The sequence below is a fragment of the Taudactylus pleione genome, unplaced genomic scaffold (assembly GCF_031769625.1).
Source record: "Taudactylus pleione unplaced genomic scaffold, aTauple2 ptg000201l, whole genome shotgun sequence".
NCBI lineage: Eukaryota > Metazoa > Chordata > Amphibia > Anura > Myobatrachidae > Taudactylus > Taudactylus pleione.
Genome location: NW_028284603.1, coordinates 30,357,501 through 30,376,242, shown reverse-complemented (window position 1 = coordinate 30,376,242; position 18,742 = coordinate 30,357,501). Strand labels below are relative to the sequence as shown.

General features: G+C 46.5%; 1 protein-coding gene across 1 annotated transcript in view; it reads left to right on the top strand.

The window, feature by feature from the left end:
* The first annotated feature begins 2,406 nt into the window (after nucleotides 1-2,406).
* NEK2 (NIMA related kinase 2) overlaps nucleotides 2,407-18,742 on the top strand; it is a 23,179-nt gene continuing 6,843 nt past the window's right edge. Inside the window, exons 1-7 of the mRNA XM_088477310.1 lie at nucleotides 2,407-2,705; nucleotides 4,722-4,939; nucleotides 5,109-5,349; nucleotides 13,351-13,433; nucleotides 13,726-13,852; nucleotides 14,341-14,560; nucleotides 17,293-17,347. Of these exons, the coding sequence (XP_088333436.1) occupies nucleotides 2,610-2,705; nucleotides 4,722-4,939; nucleotides 5,109-5,349; nucleotides 13,351-13,433; nucleotides 13,726-13,852; nucleotides 14,341-14,560; nucleotides 17,293-17,347 (1,040 nt within the window). The 5' untranslated portion in view covers nucleotides 2,407-2,609. The remainder of the gene's footprint in view (nucleotides 2,706-4,721; nucleotides 4,940-5,108; nucleotides 5,350-13,350; nucleotides 13,434-13,725; nucleotides 13,853-14,340; nucleotides 14,561-17,292; nucleotides 17,348-18,742) is intronic.

Below are 18,742 nucleotides of genomic sequence, written 5' to 3'. Positions count from 1 at the left end.
ATAAAACAGCAAGCAGACCAGTTTCTATTTGATATCTGGGGAAAGGATTGCACTCCAGGAGCGTATGGGGTAGTTCCAGATTCCTGATCCCGGGAGGCATTTCAAAGTGTGACTAGGTGTGCATTGTACACCACCCCATGCTGTACTCTGCTTTTAATTTGTTGGTGAAGGATTGTTTGTATTTCTACTTGGATTGTGTTTATTCGGTTGGAATAAATAAACTGTGTTACACTAATTTCCGATCCTGTCTTCCTCTCTTATATATATATATATATATATATATATATAGGAATGGAGTGAACTAATGCAGAGATGAGGGAATACATGAAGGAATTTAAAAATGTTATTGGTAAAAGTTTACCTCGGGAAACTGTAACAGATAAAGAACATCATTTGACTGTACACATATAAACCACTATCCATGTTAAATATTTAAGCGAATATACAGAATTCATGGGCATCTGCACCCTTGTATATTATTTTGTGATTTTATGTTTGAGTGTTTGGTAACAACTTTTTGAGGGCCGTAGGCAGCATTCATTTGTTGGAGCGCAACGTTTATTATTGTTTCAATCAGTAATAGAACAAGACTGGGTAATAACAGTCATAGAGTTAAAAGGGCCCTGCTCGCAAGCTTGCATTTTATAAAGAGATAGGCATTGTTACACAAGGATAGGTGCTACCTATTGCATATTGGTCCAGCCAGATTGGTGTGTTGTATGATCCAATCACACAGGAATGTTGGCCTAGGGGTCATGAGAATGTGAAAGTGATTAAAGAGAAAGTATGTAAAGTTATGTATGGACTGTATATAGAGGATAGCTTATGAAGGTGGTTCTGGAATCTGATAAGCTTGTCTAAAGAGGGGAATTTTCCTGGGACGCTTCAAGGTTTGGAGACTGGAGGAAAGTCTTATTGCGCGAGGGAGAGCATTCCACAAAATGGGTGCCGCCAGATAAGCACCCTGTAACCGTGAATAGGAGCAGGTGATGCGTGTGGATGAGAGACACAGATCTGGTGCAGAGCGGAGTGGTGCTGCCAGATAAACGCCCTGTAACCGTGAATAGGAGCAGGTGATGCGTGTGGATGAGAGACACAGATCTGGTGCAGAGCGGAGTGGTGAGGTTGGAAGATATTTGAGGTAAGTGAAGGCGTTTTGGTGTAGTTTTGTTAATAACCTTTGTGTAAGTAAAATTAGTTTATAAGAATTTAGTAGAATACAAGTAACCAATGGAGGGACTGACAGACGGAGCAACAGACGATGAACATTTAGCATGGAAGCTCAGCCTTGTAGCTGTATCATACTTGCCTACTCTCCCGGAAAATGCGGGAGGCTCACAATATTTTGCTCAGTCCCATATGGCCTTAGCGGTGGCCCCGCTAACACACCCCTCAATACAACCCCGTCCACTGCACAACATAGCCTAGTTTGCCTAGGGTGTGGCTTAAAAGATCTACACTAGATAGACAGCCAAAAGATAGACACCAAGTCGTAGACAGGCAATAGGTCAACAGATACAAAATGTCGACACACAAAATGTCCAGGGATGCCGAGACGGGAGGGAGCGGGTACAAATTACCCAGGCCCTGGGCTTGTTGCAGGGTCCCGGGTCCGGCACCACTCCCCCTCCCTCTTAAGTCACAGCAGCCCAGCACATGCTGTTGTGTGTGGGCTGCACTGGGAGACTGCTCGTGGCTGCTAAAGTAGCAGCCGGAGCAGTCTCCTATGCCTATGTGGGGAGCAATCACGCTGATCGCGCCCCCCCCCATTGGCTGTGCGCCGAGCTGAGAGGCACACAGCGCCCCCTCCCCAGCTGAATTTTTTTTTCTTCTAAGGGGGCATGGCCACGCCTCCCGCGATTAGGTCACATCCGTCACCTGGTTCCGGCGCGGCTCTCGTCGGCCCTGAAAATGTCCACATAGATGAAGATCGACAGGTACAAGGGTCAACGTGATCAAAAGGTTGACTCTGGAATGGTCGACACGTTTTTTCCTGACCCTAATCCTCACCCTAACCCTCCCTCCTGGTGCCTACCCTACCGTATTATTGTTGATCTATTGACTGACATCCGCATGCCTAATAGTTAATCCAGCTATGGTGCCAAGGAATAAACAAGACAGCCTTCCCAAATACAGCCATGGGTTACCACTCTAGCCCAGTTTGGCTGGAAATGAGTTATAGTGGCCATAGATACCAGGCGCCCCGTTATTGTGGAGCATCACATGATCCCACAGCTGACGTCATTATACAGTAGGGCTGCCGGCTCGCACACTGCGCCTGTCCGAAAATGCGCGCGCCTACTTCGCGCCGCGTCAGTCACCTGGCAACAGCTCCTCTGCTCCCCTCCCCCCACCGACGCGATCAACAACAGCCGGGGAAGCAGCATGGCCGCTGCATTCTGTGCTGAGCCAATCACCGAGCGAGAAGCCAGTTCTCCTCAACCAATTAGCACGAAACCATCGTGTGGCTTCCGACCAATCGGCGCACAGGTAGCCAGGAAAGCTGTACGTTTAAACCGTCTCTGGTCAGGACGGGTTCTGCTGTTGCTGCTGCCGCGGTGGACGGAGAACAGCTGTGGAGCTGGAGACCGGACGTGGCTAGCCGGAGGATGCCGTCGCGGGTGGAGGATTACGATGTGATGTACACGATAGGCTCCGGCTCCTATGGGAAGTGCCAGAAAATTCGCAGGAGAGCGGACGGGAAGGTGAGCGGCGATACGCGGGGCAGGTACTGGCACAAGTCCCTGGAGCGTTGCCTGTCCCACTAGCTGTACTTACTGAGGACACTAGGGGGCAGTGTGCACGGGGGCTATTGCTGAACGCGTCGAGGAACCATTAGTACCTGGGGCAGGCTTTCCAGCTGCTGTAGCACTATATGTCCCAGCATGACCGCACACATTGGCTGACAGGCCTGCAGTGTTTGTGCTGGCAGTGGCTGGTGGCACATTGTGCAAAGACTTAATGGCAAAAGTTCAGAACATATGTGTATATAACCTAACTTAAGTAAAATATATAGTGTGTGTTAATGTACCCCAACTTCTGAACTTGGGTCCTTTGCTTATTTAGCCTCATAGAGGTGCACAGGAGGAGGAGGAACGAAGATTCCTCCCTGTAATCAGTGGTACTGTGCGCAGTTGGAAAATGGCATTCCCCCAATGAATAATGCAAATAGCCCCAGGTTTGGGAAAGCAACCTTTGTTTTCTAGTGTGTATGGTGACAATGGACAGTATGGGGCTAATTCAATTTAAAAGGAAGCCTGCGATATTCTGTCGGGACAGTGAAGAAATGGTGGCACATTGTAGGCACAACATTGCCCTGTTCACCTTGCACCCCAGTAGGCATTGCAGGAGCCATGTTGCAGTGCTGTACTTATCCATGATGGTTGCAGTCACCTTTTTTATGTATGTTTGTAGTCCGCTTGCATAAAGGAAGCCTCCAAATCGGATGATGCCATACAGTGGTGGAGGTTCACTGCTGTCGCCCGGAGGCAAGGTCTCCTCTTAAAGCTGTGGGCCCTGCTATTGAGGAGATGATGATTATTATTATCTTTATATGTTGCTGCTCTCATTTTGGAATATATATTTGGTTGTATTTGTACTATACTATGTTCATATTATCAATGCAAGTGGTGTTTACAACCTATTTTAATTCTAACTGATAAAAGGTCATCTTTATATTTGTTTGGGAACTGTGTCTCATCCTAGGAGGGGTTGGGTATGGGATGCCAGCGGTCAGGATGCTGGTGCCGGGATTCTGACTGGTGTCAGTATTCCGGCATTCTGAGCGCTGGCGTCCGGACAGCTGGGATTTTAACTACCTCCCCCTAGGAGTACTGTTCTGTCTCTTGTTTTCTGCTATAAAGTACAGAAACTATGAGCAAAAAAAAAAAAAAGTGACTTCTAGTACAGAATATTGCAGGACAAGGTTTATAAAGATTGCTGAATCAGCTGTCCTAATACCCATAAGATAAGTGGCAGGGCGGCAGAACCCAAAAGTTTAGTGCTTTTGTAGGCAGTGGAGAGGGGTTGGTATAAGTAAGGGAAGAGGTCCCTGCTCATGAGAGGTAACAATCTTCCTTGTGACCCTCGCCGTGCTCCTCAAGGGTCTCCAACCCCTAACACATGGTATCTGGATGCAAGGTTCTGTTGCCTCTCGTTTGATACATTACCCCAAAGTTAGACATTTCATGCCCCCCAAAAAGTAGGGTGATGTGTTGCAGCATAGTAAACAGCTGTATTTTGATGTGATTTTTTTTTTTTTTTTAATGTGTTTTACATAAGTGCATTCCCTAGTGCTGGCTACATGCTGTATTATCTGCAGTGATATCAGGCAACTGGCCTTATATTTCTGAATGTAGCACAACAATATCGCTGCCGTACCTGTTGATGATGATGCAATCGAAGTCATGTGACTCATTGTTAGCCATGTCAGTAATAGTGGTGCTGTACGGCTACTATCGGTCCTTTCTGATCGTACCTATGGGACCCCTCTGGTGCTTCGGCCACACGCTGGGGATGAGTGGCCTGGGTGTACCTGGGTGGCTGGCATTAATCAGTGACTTTAATCAATAACTATATATTGGTAATGGTATTTGCTGCTGCAGCCTTTTCCCTCATCTACATAAACAGACGTGGAAAACCTATTCACATTCTCACTGTGAAATGTACTTTTATAATGTGTATTTCTTCCCCCCCCCCCCCCCCCCCCCCCTGCCTGCTAGGTGTTGGTATGGAAGGAATTGGACTATGGAACCATGAGTGAGGCTGAGAAGCAGATGTTGGTCTCTGAAGTGAACCTGCTGCGGGAACTGAAACACCCAAACATTGTCCGCTATTACGACCGTATCATTGATCGAACAAATACTACTCTCTACATAGTGATGGAGTACTGCGAGGGAGGGGACCTGGCTAGTCTTATTGCCAAATGCACTAAGGAGAGGTATGTTCCTATTTATCTCATGTATGGTATAATGGGGAAAACTGAGAATGAAGGATAATGGGCTTGATAAAATATACTGTACATTATATGCGAATATATAATTACTTGTCCTAAGACCGTAATGTCTACACTAACTCGTTGGCTTTTTCTTCTCTCCTGTACCTTTCAGGCAGTACTTAGAAGAAGACTTCATCCTGCATGTGTTTGCCCAGCTTGCCTTAGCCCTTAAAGACTGTCACAAGCGAAGTGATGGGGGTCATACTGTTCTCCACAGAGACCTCAAACCGGCCAACATATTTCTAGATGCTAAAAAGAATGTGAAACTTGGTGACTTCGGGTTGGCCAGAATATTGCACCATGACACCAGTTTTGCTAAAACGTTTGTTGGCACGCCCTATTATATGTCTCCTGTAAGTGCCATTTTCTGTTATCAGCTTGTCTGTAGCATGGCTGTCCCTTTTTTTAATGACTTAAAGATCTGTAACAACTGAACTACATAGAATACTATGCTTTTCCACTGTATTGGGAAAACTAGTGGAAATCCAGCACAATCCTTTCCAAAGTGCTTTATCACTTGTACGGATCAGGCCAGGTTTTCATGTATTCTCCATATGGAGTCATCTCTACTAGGGGTGAATTAAGGGGCACAAGGTACTGCTGGCATGGTGCTGAAACACCTGTATCGCACAGATTTCACTTTTTTTATTTTTCTCTAATTTGCAGCCCCAAAGAGATGTGTATTGAACTACAATAGCCCATACATTGCTAGTTTGCAGCATCTGCATCGCCCCTAAGTAGCTCACACTGAAAATTAAGCTAGTTTTGGGCTCTCTTCCAGCTTCTTTTTATGTATGTTAAACTTTCAGTATTTTCATATTTGGGTACCTTTTTATTTCTGTCCCTATTCAGGCTCTGTACTGATGACTCCATTAACCTAATTTAGGATTGGCATAATTGTCTAAGCTATCCTACTGCATTTGACATTGCTGTAAAACCTCATTTGGTGCAAGAAATGACAGTAAATAGTGATCATTGTCAGTTCCAATATTTATTATGAATGCTGTATGTATTTCTATATAGATAGATCACTGATCCCTTCTCCAAATTATACTGGTGTTGCTTTCACCATGCAGCTGAATACAGCAGAGTAGCATTGCCAATATGCCTTATTCCAGGTTACTTTTTATTGTGCTAACCATGCACTAGAGCAAGGGTGGGGAACCATTTTTTCTGCCGGGGCCATTTTGAGATATAGAACATTTGCGGGCCCGGTGCAGGCCATGCCCCCTCCATGTGACGTCACACAAGTGCGGGGTCACAATCGCCAGTGATTACAGCAATGCCCAGAGCATCCTGAGGATCTTCCGGGGAGCTCTAAGGGCACCAGAGTGACAGTCTGAAGCTTCCTAAGGATGATCCAGGCAGCACTGCTGCATAGTTTCTGGCTGCAGGATGTCAGTCTAGGCACCCTGCTAGCCAAATGAGGATAGCAGAAAAAAGCTCAGAGGGCCAGACCAAATTATTCCGCGGGCCTTATACAGCCCCCGGGCCTGAGGTTCCCCATCCCTGCACTAGAGTGTGGGGGAGGATGGCTGGATCAGGGGTACTAACAGCTATGCTGTCCTCTGACTGGGTTATAGCTGCACATGATGGAAAATACTGCTGCTATACGGCCACAAAGCAGTTTTTAATTTTTTTGAGACTGTTTCAGTAAGATACGTTTCAACGAGCAGCTGGAAAAGAGGTGATGACGGGGGAGGGCATTTAGTGATTCTCTTATTGGAAAATCTATATCTATAGTATGTTAGTACCTAACAACTAATATCCTTGCCCTTAATTAAAAAAAATTTTAATTCACTGTTGTTCACCATAAATGCAGCTAGTCCAATTAGCCAGTAAATAGCTGGCCCAATTCAAACACACAACTCCAAATATACCCAGGTTGGACTGCACTAATAGTGTAAGATGTTCTATCAGTATCACTTGACTGAGAATAATTGATCAAGGCTTCTTTCACTAAAAATTTACAATTTCTACTTCAGGGTCCATAGGGGGTCCACAGGGTTGACCTTGGGGTATAGGTTGGGAACCAAATCCGGGCACCACGCAGTTAAAGCTTTTAGCTCCCAGGATGCACTTGGGTCCACTCTCCCTATAACCCCGCCCCCCAGCCAGAGGCACCTCAGTTTAAGTTGGTGCCCGGCCGGAGTCGGGTCACCGTTACTGCAGGGGGGCTGCTTAGCAGCCTCTAAGCTTAAAAGAGTTTTGTTTTATTATTTTTTTACTACTCTTCAGAGCGGCAGCATCAGACTGTCCAATGGACGTCTGAGCTGCCGCTCCTACACCCCGCCGGCGCTGCGACGCCAGTACAGATCTGGGGATCGCAGCGGGACCCCAGAGTCTGTACTAGCCGGGCTCTGGAGGAATCCCTGGGCTGCTGCCGGATCGACGGGGACAGGTAAGTCGCGTGGTCATCGCTTGCGGTGACCCGCGTGTACATGCAGCCTTATGCCTCCGGTCTCTGGGGACAGACCGGAGGCGCTAGCGGTGGCGGCGGGCTCCCCCTCCATGGAGGCATACCCCGCGTGTCCACAGCCCACCAGGGATTATAGCGGCAGCGGGAGCCGGCATCCCGGGGGGTTAATTGCTAGCCAGGGGAGGAAGCCTTCCCTGTCTAGCGGCTCCTCCCCTCAGCTCAGCGCGCCTTTCAATAATACAGTCTGGCGTCGCTGAGCTGCTTCCTCCGCGGGCCACGCTTCTTCTGAGGTCTCCAGCGGCCATTTTCTCTCTGTGGTGCTGCAGAACTCTTAGGATGTCAGTGAGCCCAGTCCCCCTGCGTACCTGGCCATTTTGGGTGAGTGTACACAGCGCTATAGCCTTCCCAGACACTGAATCTGGGCAGTTGAATGTAGCGACATTGTGCAGTATATTATATGTCATGCTTATGTATGTATATATATTTTTCTGCATTGTATGTGACTTATGCTAGTGCTGACTGTCTGCTTTTTCTCTCACCTGTCAGTGTATATCTATCCCTTTTCTTTATCTGCCCTAATACAGGTGTACCTGGGGTGGTTCTGAGACCTCACATATATATATTTGTTAATATCTGTGAGGTTTGTCACATACTGTTGCGTGCTGCACGTTGCCATATTTTAGATGGAACTGTGAGTTGCGTACGCTGATAATGGGTTCCTGCAGCTAATCTTAGCGTCAGTCAGGACCGGTATGGCGCTGCTTAATATTTCCGTCAAGATAGTCAGATATATCTGACCAGGAGATTGCACACGATACTGCACCCATTATTGCTATCCTGCAAGTCATAGCCTGCAGGAATTAGTGCGGAGGATTTTAACTCAGAAAGGTTTACGTATGCGGCACCATCTGGTGCCGGGCCCCTTGCACGACCCCCTTAAAGGGCGTTGTTTCTCAGGATCCTCTCCTTTGAGGATCGCCGGGCGGGCCCCATTGTCGTCACTCGCTGGGAGTTACTTCACCATACTGCCCTTTTGAACTCGGGGTATCTCGCAATTTCTTGCAATTTACCCCTGTGTCACAGACTATCGCTCCCTGCCGGGGTTTTTCACAGTACATGAATTACCTCCGATACCACATCGGTCTGTCATTCCCCTTGCAGGGATTACCACAACGGCCACCCTGGTGGATGTCGTTTTATACGAAATACTAATTGGCGTGATATACGCCCTGTGGTTACTGACCAGTGGCTCTGCCGTGAACTGGATGGTATATTCGGCTCTTTCCCTCTCACATGGGGGGGAGCCGATCTCAAGTATTATTATCCCTGCTTTGGGGCTGGTAGCCAGGCTCATTCTGGATATAGAGAATGTCGATCCTGCACCTGTATCATACATCTCCCGTTTTCTGCCCAGCGGGTGGATCTCATAGCGGGAGTCTGGCTGTCCCCAGATACGAGGAGTCACAAAGGCCTCCTGTTTCCCATTCCCTGAGGGTCCTCACAAGTAATGGAAATCCCCTTCTGGGATGGATTTGTATGTTAATCATCGGGTTACAGGCATTAATACGCCTCCCATCCCGGCCTGGACGGATTTTACGGATCCGTAGGTGGTAACTTTGCCTGAAATCAATGTACTCGTTTTCAGGGCCTGTTGCCCGTCCTACCATGGCCATCGCATGGTGATGCTTTTGTGACGTTTTTCCCCTCCAACACGTCTGAGGTTCAAATATCTTTTTGCCGCTCACAAAATATGCAGTGGTCATATGTGGGATTACCTCATGGGATGCCGGTCTTCTAACTTTCAGGGTTTCGGCGGCATCTGTATCCGCCGCAGTACCCTATGGCTGCGTTATGGGAAAGCAGAGGTGCACACTCCTTCCAGGGGGAAGTTCTTGTTTGGTCCTGACCTTGACAAGATCGTTGCATCATTGGCAGTATCACTAATGGGGAGATACCGTCTTTAGCTGCTCCCACTACATTCGGACTAACTCTGTTAAGTCTTTTTGTCCTCAGGGTCAGCCTAAAGGCCTGTTTTTTCCTAGGCTGTCGGCCTCCACGGGGGCCACCATATCCAGTACCGAGCAGTCCTGGACTTCCGGACGACCCTGTTTCTACACCTGAGGATATACCCTCAGCCTGACGGGACAGGTCTACATCTGGGGAATTTCCAGAGTGAGGTACTGATTCTCAACGGCCTCTCATTGCTCATGCAGCCTCCTCACAGGCATTGGTACACGGGCCCTTCTTCAGAACTGATCAGGGCCTTACAATCCCAGAAAGCTATACAGTCTTTGTGGTAAGCAGAGCTATTTCGGCCAACCTCACTATCTCAGTGAGGGACTGGTTGTTCTACTTTCTTTTTGGGGCGGTGACCGACTGGTCCTCCTTTGCCTATACTCTGTCTCAAATCCCTGAATCAGATTCCAACGGTGCCTTGACTCAGGTGGAATCGTCCATGCTCCATCATCCGATGTTTGGAACCTGGGGATTTTATGGTATATCCGAGTATTCAGGATACGTACCTACGGGTACATACAGAGCCCTCTCATCAGCATGGGTTCAGGTTTGCTGTGCCACAGCAACACTTGTAAGTTTCGGGCTCTGCCTTTTGGGGCTGTCCTCAACTCCACCGGGGTTTACCAGCTTTATGGATTTTCTGACAGTTCACCTGTTCAGTGTATCCGAATGCTCCTTTCTCTGGACGGTCTCCTACTTTTAGCAGGATCACCAAGGTACTTTACCGCCAGGTCAGGATAACCGGGGCTTCTTCTCGTCACAGAAAAGTCCTCCCTGCATCCCTCACAGGGTTTTCTTCATCTGGGAGCACTGCTGGATTCTCAGAATCTGAGAATTTTTCTGGCGTAAGACAAGATCTCCACTCTTCAACTTCGAGGGTGCGGATATCTACGCAGTCGACATATGTCATTACTTTTTGTGATGCGCGGTCTACCAGAGTGTCTACCTTTTGGTAGGGTGGAATGTGCTCAGTTCCATTCCAGGCCTTGCCATAATTGACTCCCCTCCAGATGGATCGAGTTTTTTCCATCGGATCACTGTTCGAACGATGATACTTTCTACGGAGGCGAGTTGGTCTCTGTCCGGGTGGCTATGGCCATCTCGTCCAGGGTGTTCTTTGCTAAAGACAGTGTCTGGTCCGCATTCATTTCGGGGCAGTTGGACGTCTGTCGCTTCTGCCCTGCCACTTACCTTGTTGATACTTTAAGCTGTCTTGGACTTTCACTCTGGCCTAACCCATTTGTCACGGTTAACCTGAATAGGTTCAGTCCGACAGTGTCACAACAGTGGCTTCCATCTAGGCAACACTGGTAGTTGGGTGGCAATGTTAGGAATGTCACCCATTCTGACATAGTCCAAGGGTCTTCTCCTGGCCAACTCTGCGGTGTTTATTCCCGGAGCTCTCCATTGGGAAGCGGGCTTCCTCAGCCGTCACGGCGTGCATCCCGGGGACTAGTCTCTTCTCCAAGAGAGGTTTCAACTCCTGGTGAGCAGAGGGGGCCTCCCTGAGGGGATTGATCCCCATGGCCTTCTGACTCGATCACACATTACCGGTGTTACAGTCCAGCTCTAGGAGTACTGAAGCTACCTTCAGTGACTCTTTGTCAGTGAAGTGGTCCTTCCACTTTGTGTACCTGTGTCCTCCGGTCTCCCTTCTTCCTCGAGGTCTTCGGAAGTTTAATTCGAGACGGAGGGGCTTTCCTTCTGGGGGCTCCAGGTCGTCCCAGACATCACTGGTACTAAGATTTTCGGAGTCTCCTCCTCGATGCTCCGTTCCTACTGCTTCACTATCTGGACCTGTTGTCTCAGGGTCCTTGTTTTTCCCTGGATCTGGATCGCTTGTCTTTAACTGCGACCCTACTGTGGTCCTCGGGCTTCCCTGGCTCTGTCTTCATTGAGATGTTTAGAGCAGATAGGCCAGACTTTGCTGGGATCTGCCACGGACTGTGGCATACATAATTCTTATGGTATCGTACCTGTCGATACGATCCTCCGGTGTCCAGGATTTCCAGATATTCTGGCATTCCTTCCAGCTGGCTTGGGTTTCACCCTTGGCCTGGCCTTCCTGACAGTGCGGATCTCTACACTGTCGGTATGGTTAAGATATGGAATTGCTCCGCTCTGGTATCCAGTTCATCCTTTGGAGTGTTTTCTGGATTATGTCTCCACTTATCCTCCCTAGGGACTCCTGGGGAGTTAGTAGTGGTTCTTTGTTCCCTCCGGGGACAGTCCATGGAACCGCTGGTTGTGATAGCCATTACATGGTCTATTGTTTAAGCTCTCTCTCTCTCTCTCTCTCAGGGTGTTTAAATCAACCAGGAGAGTGTCTGAATGGGGAGCGTTCTCATGTGGCTCCCTCTTCTGGAGGGCATCATGTCAGGGTGTGAGTTGCTCTCGCCCTGTGTTTCTTCTTAAAGTGGTTTTTAGGTTCCATATTATTCTGGAACTTATGGTATGGCCATTCAGTTCCCAGTCCTCTCGGCTGTTGTGGCCTCATGGACTGTGGTCCGGCCTCTTTGGCTTTATGTGATCCGTTCAAGTTCCTTATGGTAAGCGGACTCCTTATTGGTGGTCTGCGGTTTCTGGTTTTAACAGGAAACGATGGCCGGCCTATAATGAAATGTTGACTGGATGGCCTCGTATGTCTTCCTCAGGGGCCTACCCATGGGTGGGCATTTCTGTCGTTGAGGCTTGTTTTTTTCTCGGGCCGTGTAACCCTCGTGGGCGGCTCGTCGTGGCGCCTCGGCTGTTTTGCCTTACTAGGTGTCCACGTGGTCTTCTGTCCATACCTTTTTAAGGTTCTAGGCATTGGTTTCCTTTGCCTCTCAGGATGCTTCCTTTTTGGCGACGGATTCTCCTCTCAGCACAGGAGCGTCCCCACCCTTGGTTGAACTGCTTTGGGACATCCCCAAGGTCAACCCTGTGGACCCCCTATGGACCCTGAAGTAGAAAACAAGAGATATGGTAAGAACTTACCTTTGTTATCTCTGTTTCTACGAAGTCCATAGGGTCCACAGGGCGCCCGCCCTGACGCACCTGGCTTCATATGGGCTGTGTTACTGGTCACCGGCTTCCCGTCTCCTTTTCTGTGAGTATGGTTCTAGAGTGTTCCAGTTTTCTCTCTCTTTTTCTCTCCTCCTCCGGCCTTTGGCTACTTACAATCTGAGGTGCCTCTGGCTGGGGGGCGGGGTTATAGGGAGAGTGGACCCAAGTGCATCCTGGGAGCTAAAAGCTTTAACTGCGTGGTGCCCGGATTTGGTTCCCAACCTATACCCCAAGGTCAACCCTGTGGACCCTATGGACTTCGTAGAAACAGAGATAACAAAGGTAAGTTCTTACCATATCTCTTGTTATTTCATAGAACCTATCCCACTTTATAGCACACACATTAATATTTTTTGTGTGTTGTAAAGTGGGATATGTTAAACATTGTATATTTTTTAGTGAAGGACTCCTTGATCGATTATTATGCTCAGTCAAGTGATACGGATATATACATCTTACACTATTAGCGCAGTCCAACCTGTGTATATTTGAAGCCTTTTATTAAAAATTGTGTGGGTTGTTTTTTTTTTTTTTGTTTGTTTTTTAGGTCTCCTTCGCCTCTTTGAAGCTTTTTAGATACTCTCCAAAATGTCCACTCTGTATTCTATCAGCAGTTAGAAAGTGCTAGGTACAGGTGTGGCTATTAAGCATTGCCTAGCTTTCCGCCCTCCCAGACATAGCGTAGGGAGACAGACTAGGCTGTTGTGCAGAAGTCAGTTTGGGCAATGGAACAGGCTGCACCGAACACCATTACCTCAGTCTACCGAGCAGTGGAAATGCTGATTGAAGGGCCTACAGTAACCTGGTTACATGTTTTGTATGAAGACTCCCCATTTGAGGCTTGCTTGTCCCTGACACTGTTTGTATTTTCTAGGAGCAGATGAATAGGATGTCCTACAATGAGAAGTCGGATATATGGTCTCTCGGCTGCCTTCTGTATGAGCTTTGTGCACTTTCGTAAGTGAACTAAATAAATCTGTTATTACTTCAATCCATTTTTAAAAAGTGCCTAGCACTACCATCATTCCATTGAGGTGTTTAGGGACTCTTGTGCTGATAACAGGGTATGTTTTCTATCTTTCATGTGTAACTGATGAAAGGATCCAATTGATACATATATATCCATCTCTCTAAGCACAGGGTTTAATTATTGCCACTGAAATTGAGTTGAAGTATGACTTTTTTTTTTTTTTTTTTTTTCTCCCTGTGACACTACTTGCGTGACCTGATTGGTCTGTTTTCATTTAAGGCCACCTTTCACAGCTTATAATCAGAAAGAGTTGGCAGAAAAGATAAGAATAGGAAAGTTTCGGAGAATCCCATATCGTTATTCTGAAGAACTGAACCTAATAATTACAAAAATGTTAAATCTTAAGGTGAGTGTCCGACTTCCATAATGGCCAAAGAATCAAACAGTCAAAACTCTTTTACTGAACTGGAATAACCTGCGGGTTTGTAGCTAATCTACTATCTACTATGTGCACCATGCATTCCCCCCCATGCAGAGGGTTGCCATGTTGTTGGGGAGGTGCTTCTCTAACAGAGCCTCTTTTAAATTGGTTAAATTTACTGTATAACTTTGGATTTAGTGGTAACCTTTATTACTGTATAGGTGTTACACAATCCCATACGTATATAGGTCTTAGTGGATTTTCAGAAAGTATGTTGGACTTTATTAATAGAAAAGAACAATACAACTTGTTTAGGAGAACTGCGTTGCTGCGGTAACCGTTCTGCTACTTCTCTAGCAGTGTACATGCTATTCATATACCCACGTGTGTGTGTGTGTGTGCCTGAGGTAGCTGTTTATGCAGAGAAGTCTCTAACCTGTTGCACTTTCATATGACCTATGTTTCTCTGATAGGATTATTTGCGACCATCCATTGAGGATATTATGCAGCACTCCCTATTAATTGATTGCGTTGCAGAAGAGCAGGACAGAATATCTGAGAAGCGCGCCCGGCGATCCGCAGAACAGGAACGGGCTCACCAGCCAGACACTGTGCCAGCTGAAATGCGGTTAAAGGAACAGCAACTGCTGGCACGGGAAGGGGCGTTAAAGGAAAGGGAGGAACGCCTTGAGCGTAAGTTCAATTTATTAACTTGAATTTTAGAATGGGAGAAAAGATTATATAGTCGTTGTGCATTTGGATAAATAAAAAGTTTCACAACCACATTATGATCTTGCTCAACCTAGAGGATTGATCTGATCTACAACCAGTTCTTCATCTCCAGCTAATCTCATGTCTGTCTGTTCGGCTTTATTTATTTTTTTTCCCCCATGAGATTTAAACACTTGCCATAGTATATGGTCCCTCAGGGTTGTCACTATAGCCATTGACTAAAGCCGGGTACACACTGGAAACACAACTGAACCTAAGTTTACTGCTAACACTAGTGCTAGAGGATGGGGGGGGAGGGGATTCCAATGCTGTCATGAGAAATTATTATGGTGAAGGTTCATAAAAAGGAATGTCCACAGTAATCAGTACCCCCTTTCCCCCCCCCCCCCCCTTTTTTTTTTTTTTTTTTAACTACTTTCCTCCTATTGGGCCAAACCAAACTACCGTCTTATAACTTTGTTGAAGTAACTCTCAAACCAGGCACTTGTAAGAGAGCTAGTATACCCAGAGCACACTAGAGACATCGCCCCTTACCAAGGGCAATGGAACCTGGAATAAAAGTAATGCAGAGTTGGTGGGTTCCCCCCAAAAAAAAAACTTGGACAGAAGGGATGCTTGGTACTTTAGTGAAACTCTGGTCATTAGACCCCTTTGGGGCCCAAGCATGTTCACCAATGTTATATGTAGAAAAAGCCCACAGATAACTTGCACACTCCCTCCAACCAGAGCCACTTCTAACCATTATTCTGAAATTTCTTAATTCGGTGGTTCCCAAACTTTCTTGAATGACTCTGCCCTAGAGTGTCAGCGTTTTTTACCAAGACAAAAGTATCTTATTGAGAATTCAGCAAAAATTATTACATTTAGTACATTGTGCTTATCTGTCATTCATAGGTTATGTGGTGGAGGACCTTGCTGTGCTTGTCTACGTTTTATGATAGTCACAGAGTCAGTAGCTGCCAATCACATTGACCATAAATAATTTGGTTTAGTCAAGGAACCACCAACTTGTGGCACCCAGTTTGGGAACCACTGCCTTAACTATAGATATGAGCTGCTACTTATGGCCTACCAAAGCATGCCGGCAGATCCAGATTTCCTGCTAGAAACCACAAATAGAAAGGATCCCCACTGCCTATTCTTACCTGAATGTCTATCTTTTTATATACACGGACCATTGGCCTGTCATTAGAGGCAGATCAAGAGAAGGCCCATGTGCAGCATCTGTTCTTATCTGCCGTTCATGGCTTGAATGTGACTCATAAAATTTGCTATATTGTATGTGAGCTACTTATTGTCTTTAATCTGCAATCATGTCAGTGGTTCATATATTCATCACATTGGCTACTCAAAGCTAGGTATGCCCCCCTCCTGCAACACTAAACACCCCTGCCCCTTTCAAACACTGTATGTGCGCAATTGCTTTTTAAAGTACTTAATGGCCTTTTTTGTGATCATTTATATAGTTCCCAATGTACTACAACACAGTAAGATTGCTGTACTCTTATGATAAGACCCTCACTTACCAATAGTTAGGTCTTCAGAAACTTTTCTGAAGACCTAAGTATACGTAGCTAAATGTATAAAGGTCCGAGCTTTGAAAATGTGAGTATAGAGCTATACCTGCACACTTTTAAAACTCACCCTAGGGTGCAAGAACATGCAAAATCACGTTTTTCACACCCCTACACCTTTCACTGCCGAAACTCTCATCCAGATGTTTTCCCATGGAAAACATACAACTCGGCCAATGTAAGAGTGCAAGTTTTTAACGCTCCCATATTACCTACTTAAAACTGAGCAGGTGCGAGTTAGAGACATGCACAGATCAGTGAGATCTGTGCATTCATCTGTGTTTAAAAACTCCTATAAAAATGTTAAAATAAAAGAAACAATGTAGGGTCCCACCGTAAACTAAAAAGCATCAGGCTTTTGAGCCAGTCCTGGTTGTGAAAATGGTGGGGTAAAAGACATAGGGGTCCCCCAAATTTTCATCAACCAGCACCAAGCTCAGTGAGTTGAGGAGATATGGGTGACAAATGAGTAGGGGTCCCCTTATTATCCACAACCAGCACTGGACTTTTAGCGGGGGTGTAATACCAGAGAAATGGGACCTGCTTAATGGGATCCCCTGGCCAAAGCATTGGCACCCCACGTTAGTGAGGCTGGGGAGGTGGGGACCCCTGCAATAAAGGGGTGACCCACCCCCCGCCCCTGCCCTCTCCAGGGCACCCCCATGCCTGGGCTGATGGCACTGGGCTATCTGTGGCACTCCTGGGTGCCAGGTTGATTGTGTGCACAAATAAATTACAGGAGGTCCCAGCAAGCCTCCCCCGCATGCTGGTCCTTGGAGAACTACAACTACCTACATGCATGGCATTAAGGGCCCGCAGCTACCTTCTTTAGTTCACCTGCAAATTAAATGTTAAAACCTTTGGCGTTTGTGTCCTTCGGTTTTTTTAATTTTATTACACATGCCCTCACTCATTCACACTGTTGGGTTGCAGGACAAACTTGCACATTCTGTAAGTGCAGGTTTGACTCTCACAAAAAGCTTTCACCCTAATACATTTGGCCCATAGTGTCACATCCTAGAACTATAGCTTTGGTTTGCTTTAAAGCTGATATTCCAAAGAGAGGCACTGTACTAAAATGTTCCTATATGACTACAAAATTTATTTTGTAATTTTCAGAGCGTGAAAGAGAGCTGTGTGTGCGAGAGAGGCTTGCTGAGGATAAGCTGTCAAGGTAAGATGATGCACCCGCCATTTTGTAATGTGCCTTTTAGTGTTCACCTTTTCATTTTGAAGGGCAACATTTCAGACATTACCTGTCGCTACCACTGTATGATGTATATGTAATATTTAAATCTTTAAATTAATGCCACTCAATATGCCCCACAAAAGTAACTGTACAAAACTCTGCAGCACTCCAGTAGCTTGGGGAAAGGGGGGTAGATTGTTAAAGCAGTGAAAAGAGTGGAGAGGTTGCCCATGGCAACCAATCTGCCTTGGGGTTGCATTTATCAAGTGCATATCTATAAAATGATAGGTAGAAGCTGACTGGTTGCCATGGGCAACTTCTTCACTGGCGCACTTTTCACTGCTTCATACATACCCCAAGGTGTGAAAAACACTGACCAACAGCGGGAAAGTGCAGGCACAGGGAAGCTGCAGTACGATCTGAGGGGTTATACAGAGGCGTATTGTCTCTCGTACAGTCAGCTTGGTGCACCACATTAACATACCTTGAAGCTCTCTTCCTGCCAAGTCCCCTATGCTGTTACACCAGAATGTCCATAGTAGCTCTGACCATCTCACGAGATGAAGGGGCTATATGTATAATTGGTAATCATGGCAGTAGTAGAGTTATACGATGAAGCAGGATCTCCCAACTGTCACACTAATGCATCAAGATTGATGTTTTACATCCGACTTACAAGCTGAATATATTTACACAGTTCTAAAACTTGTTCCATGTCTCCTATTTGTACACTAGGTTTGAACAAAGTTTGTAGCCCACAGGTTCTCAAACTCTTTTCTCAGGACCCCAAACAGTGCATATTTTCCAGGTCTCCTCACAGAATCAAAAGTGAAATAATTAGCTCCACCTGTGGATCTTTTAAAACGTGTCGGTGAGTAATGACTACACCTGTGCTTCTGTGTGACCTGGAAAACATGACCTGTGTGGGGTCCTGAGGACAGAGTTTGAAAACCACTGTTCTAGCCCACAGGTTCTCAAACTCGACCCTCAGGACCTCAAGCAGTGCATGTTTTCCAGTTCTCCTCACAGAATCAAAATTGAAATTGGCTCCACCTGTGGCTCTTTTAAAATGTCAGTGAGTAATGAATACACCTGTGCAGCTGATGAGTGACCTGGAAAATGTGACCTGTGTGGGGTCCTGAGGACAGAGTTTGAGAACCACTGTTCTAGCCTAATGCTGCTCATTCTAAGGCTTTGGGGGTCAGGTGGGCTATGATGAGACCAGTCCGTGTTCCACATAAGTTCTATACCATACTTGCCAACTCTCCTTGATTGTCAGGGAGTCTCCCTGACATAGCAGCAATGTCCCTGATTGCACCTTACCCTATTTATGTAGCTGAGAGAGTGAGAGATAGGATATCTATCTATAGTGAAAAGTTT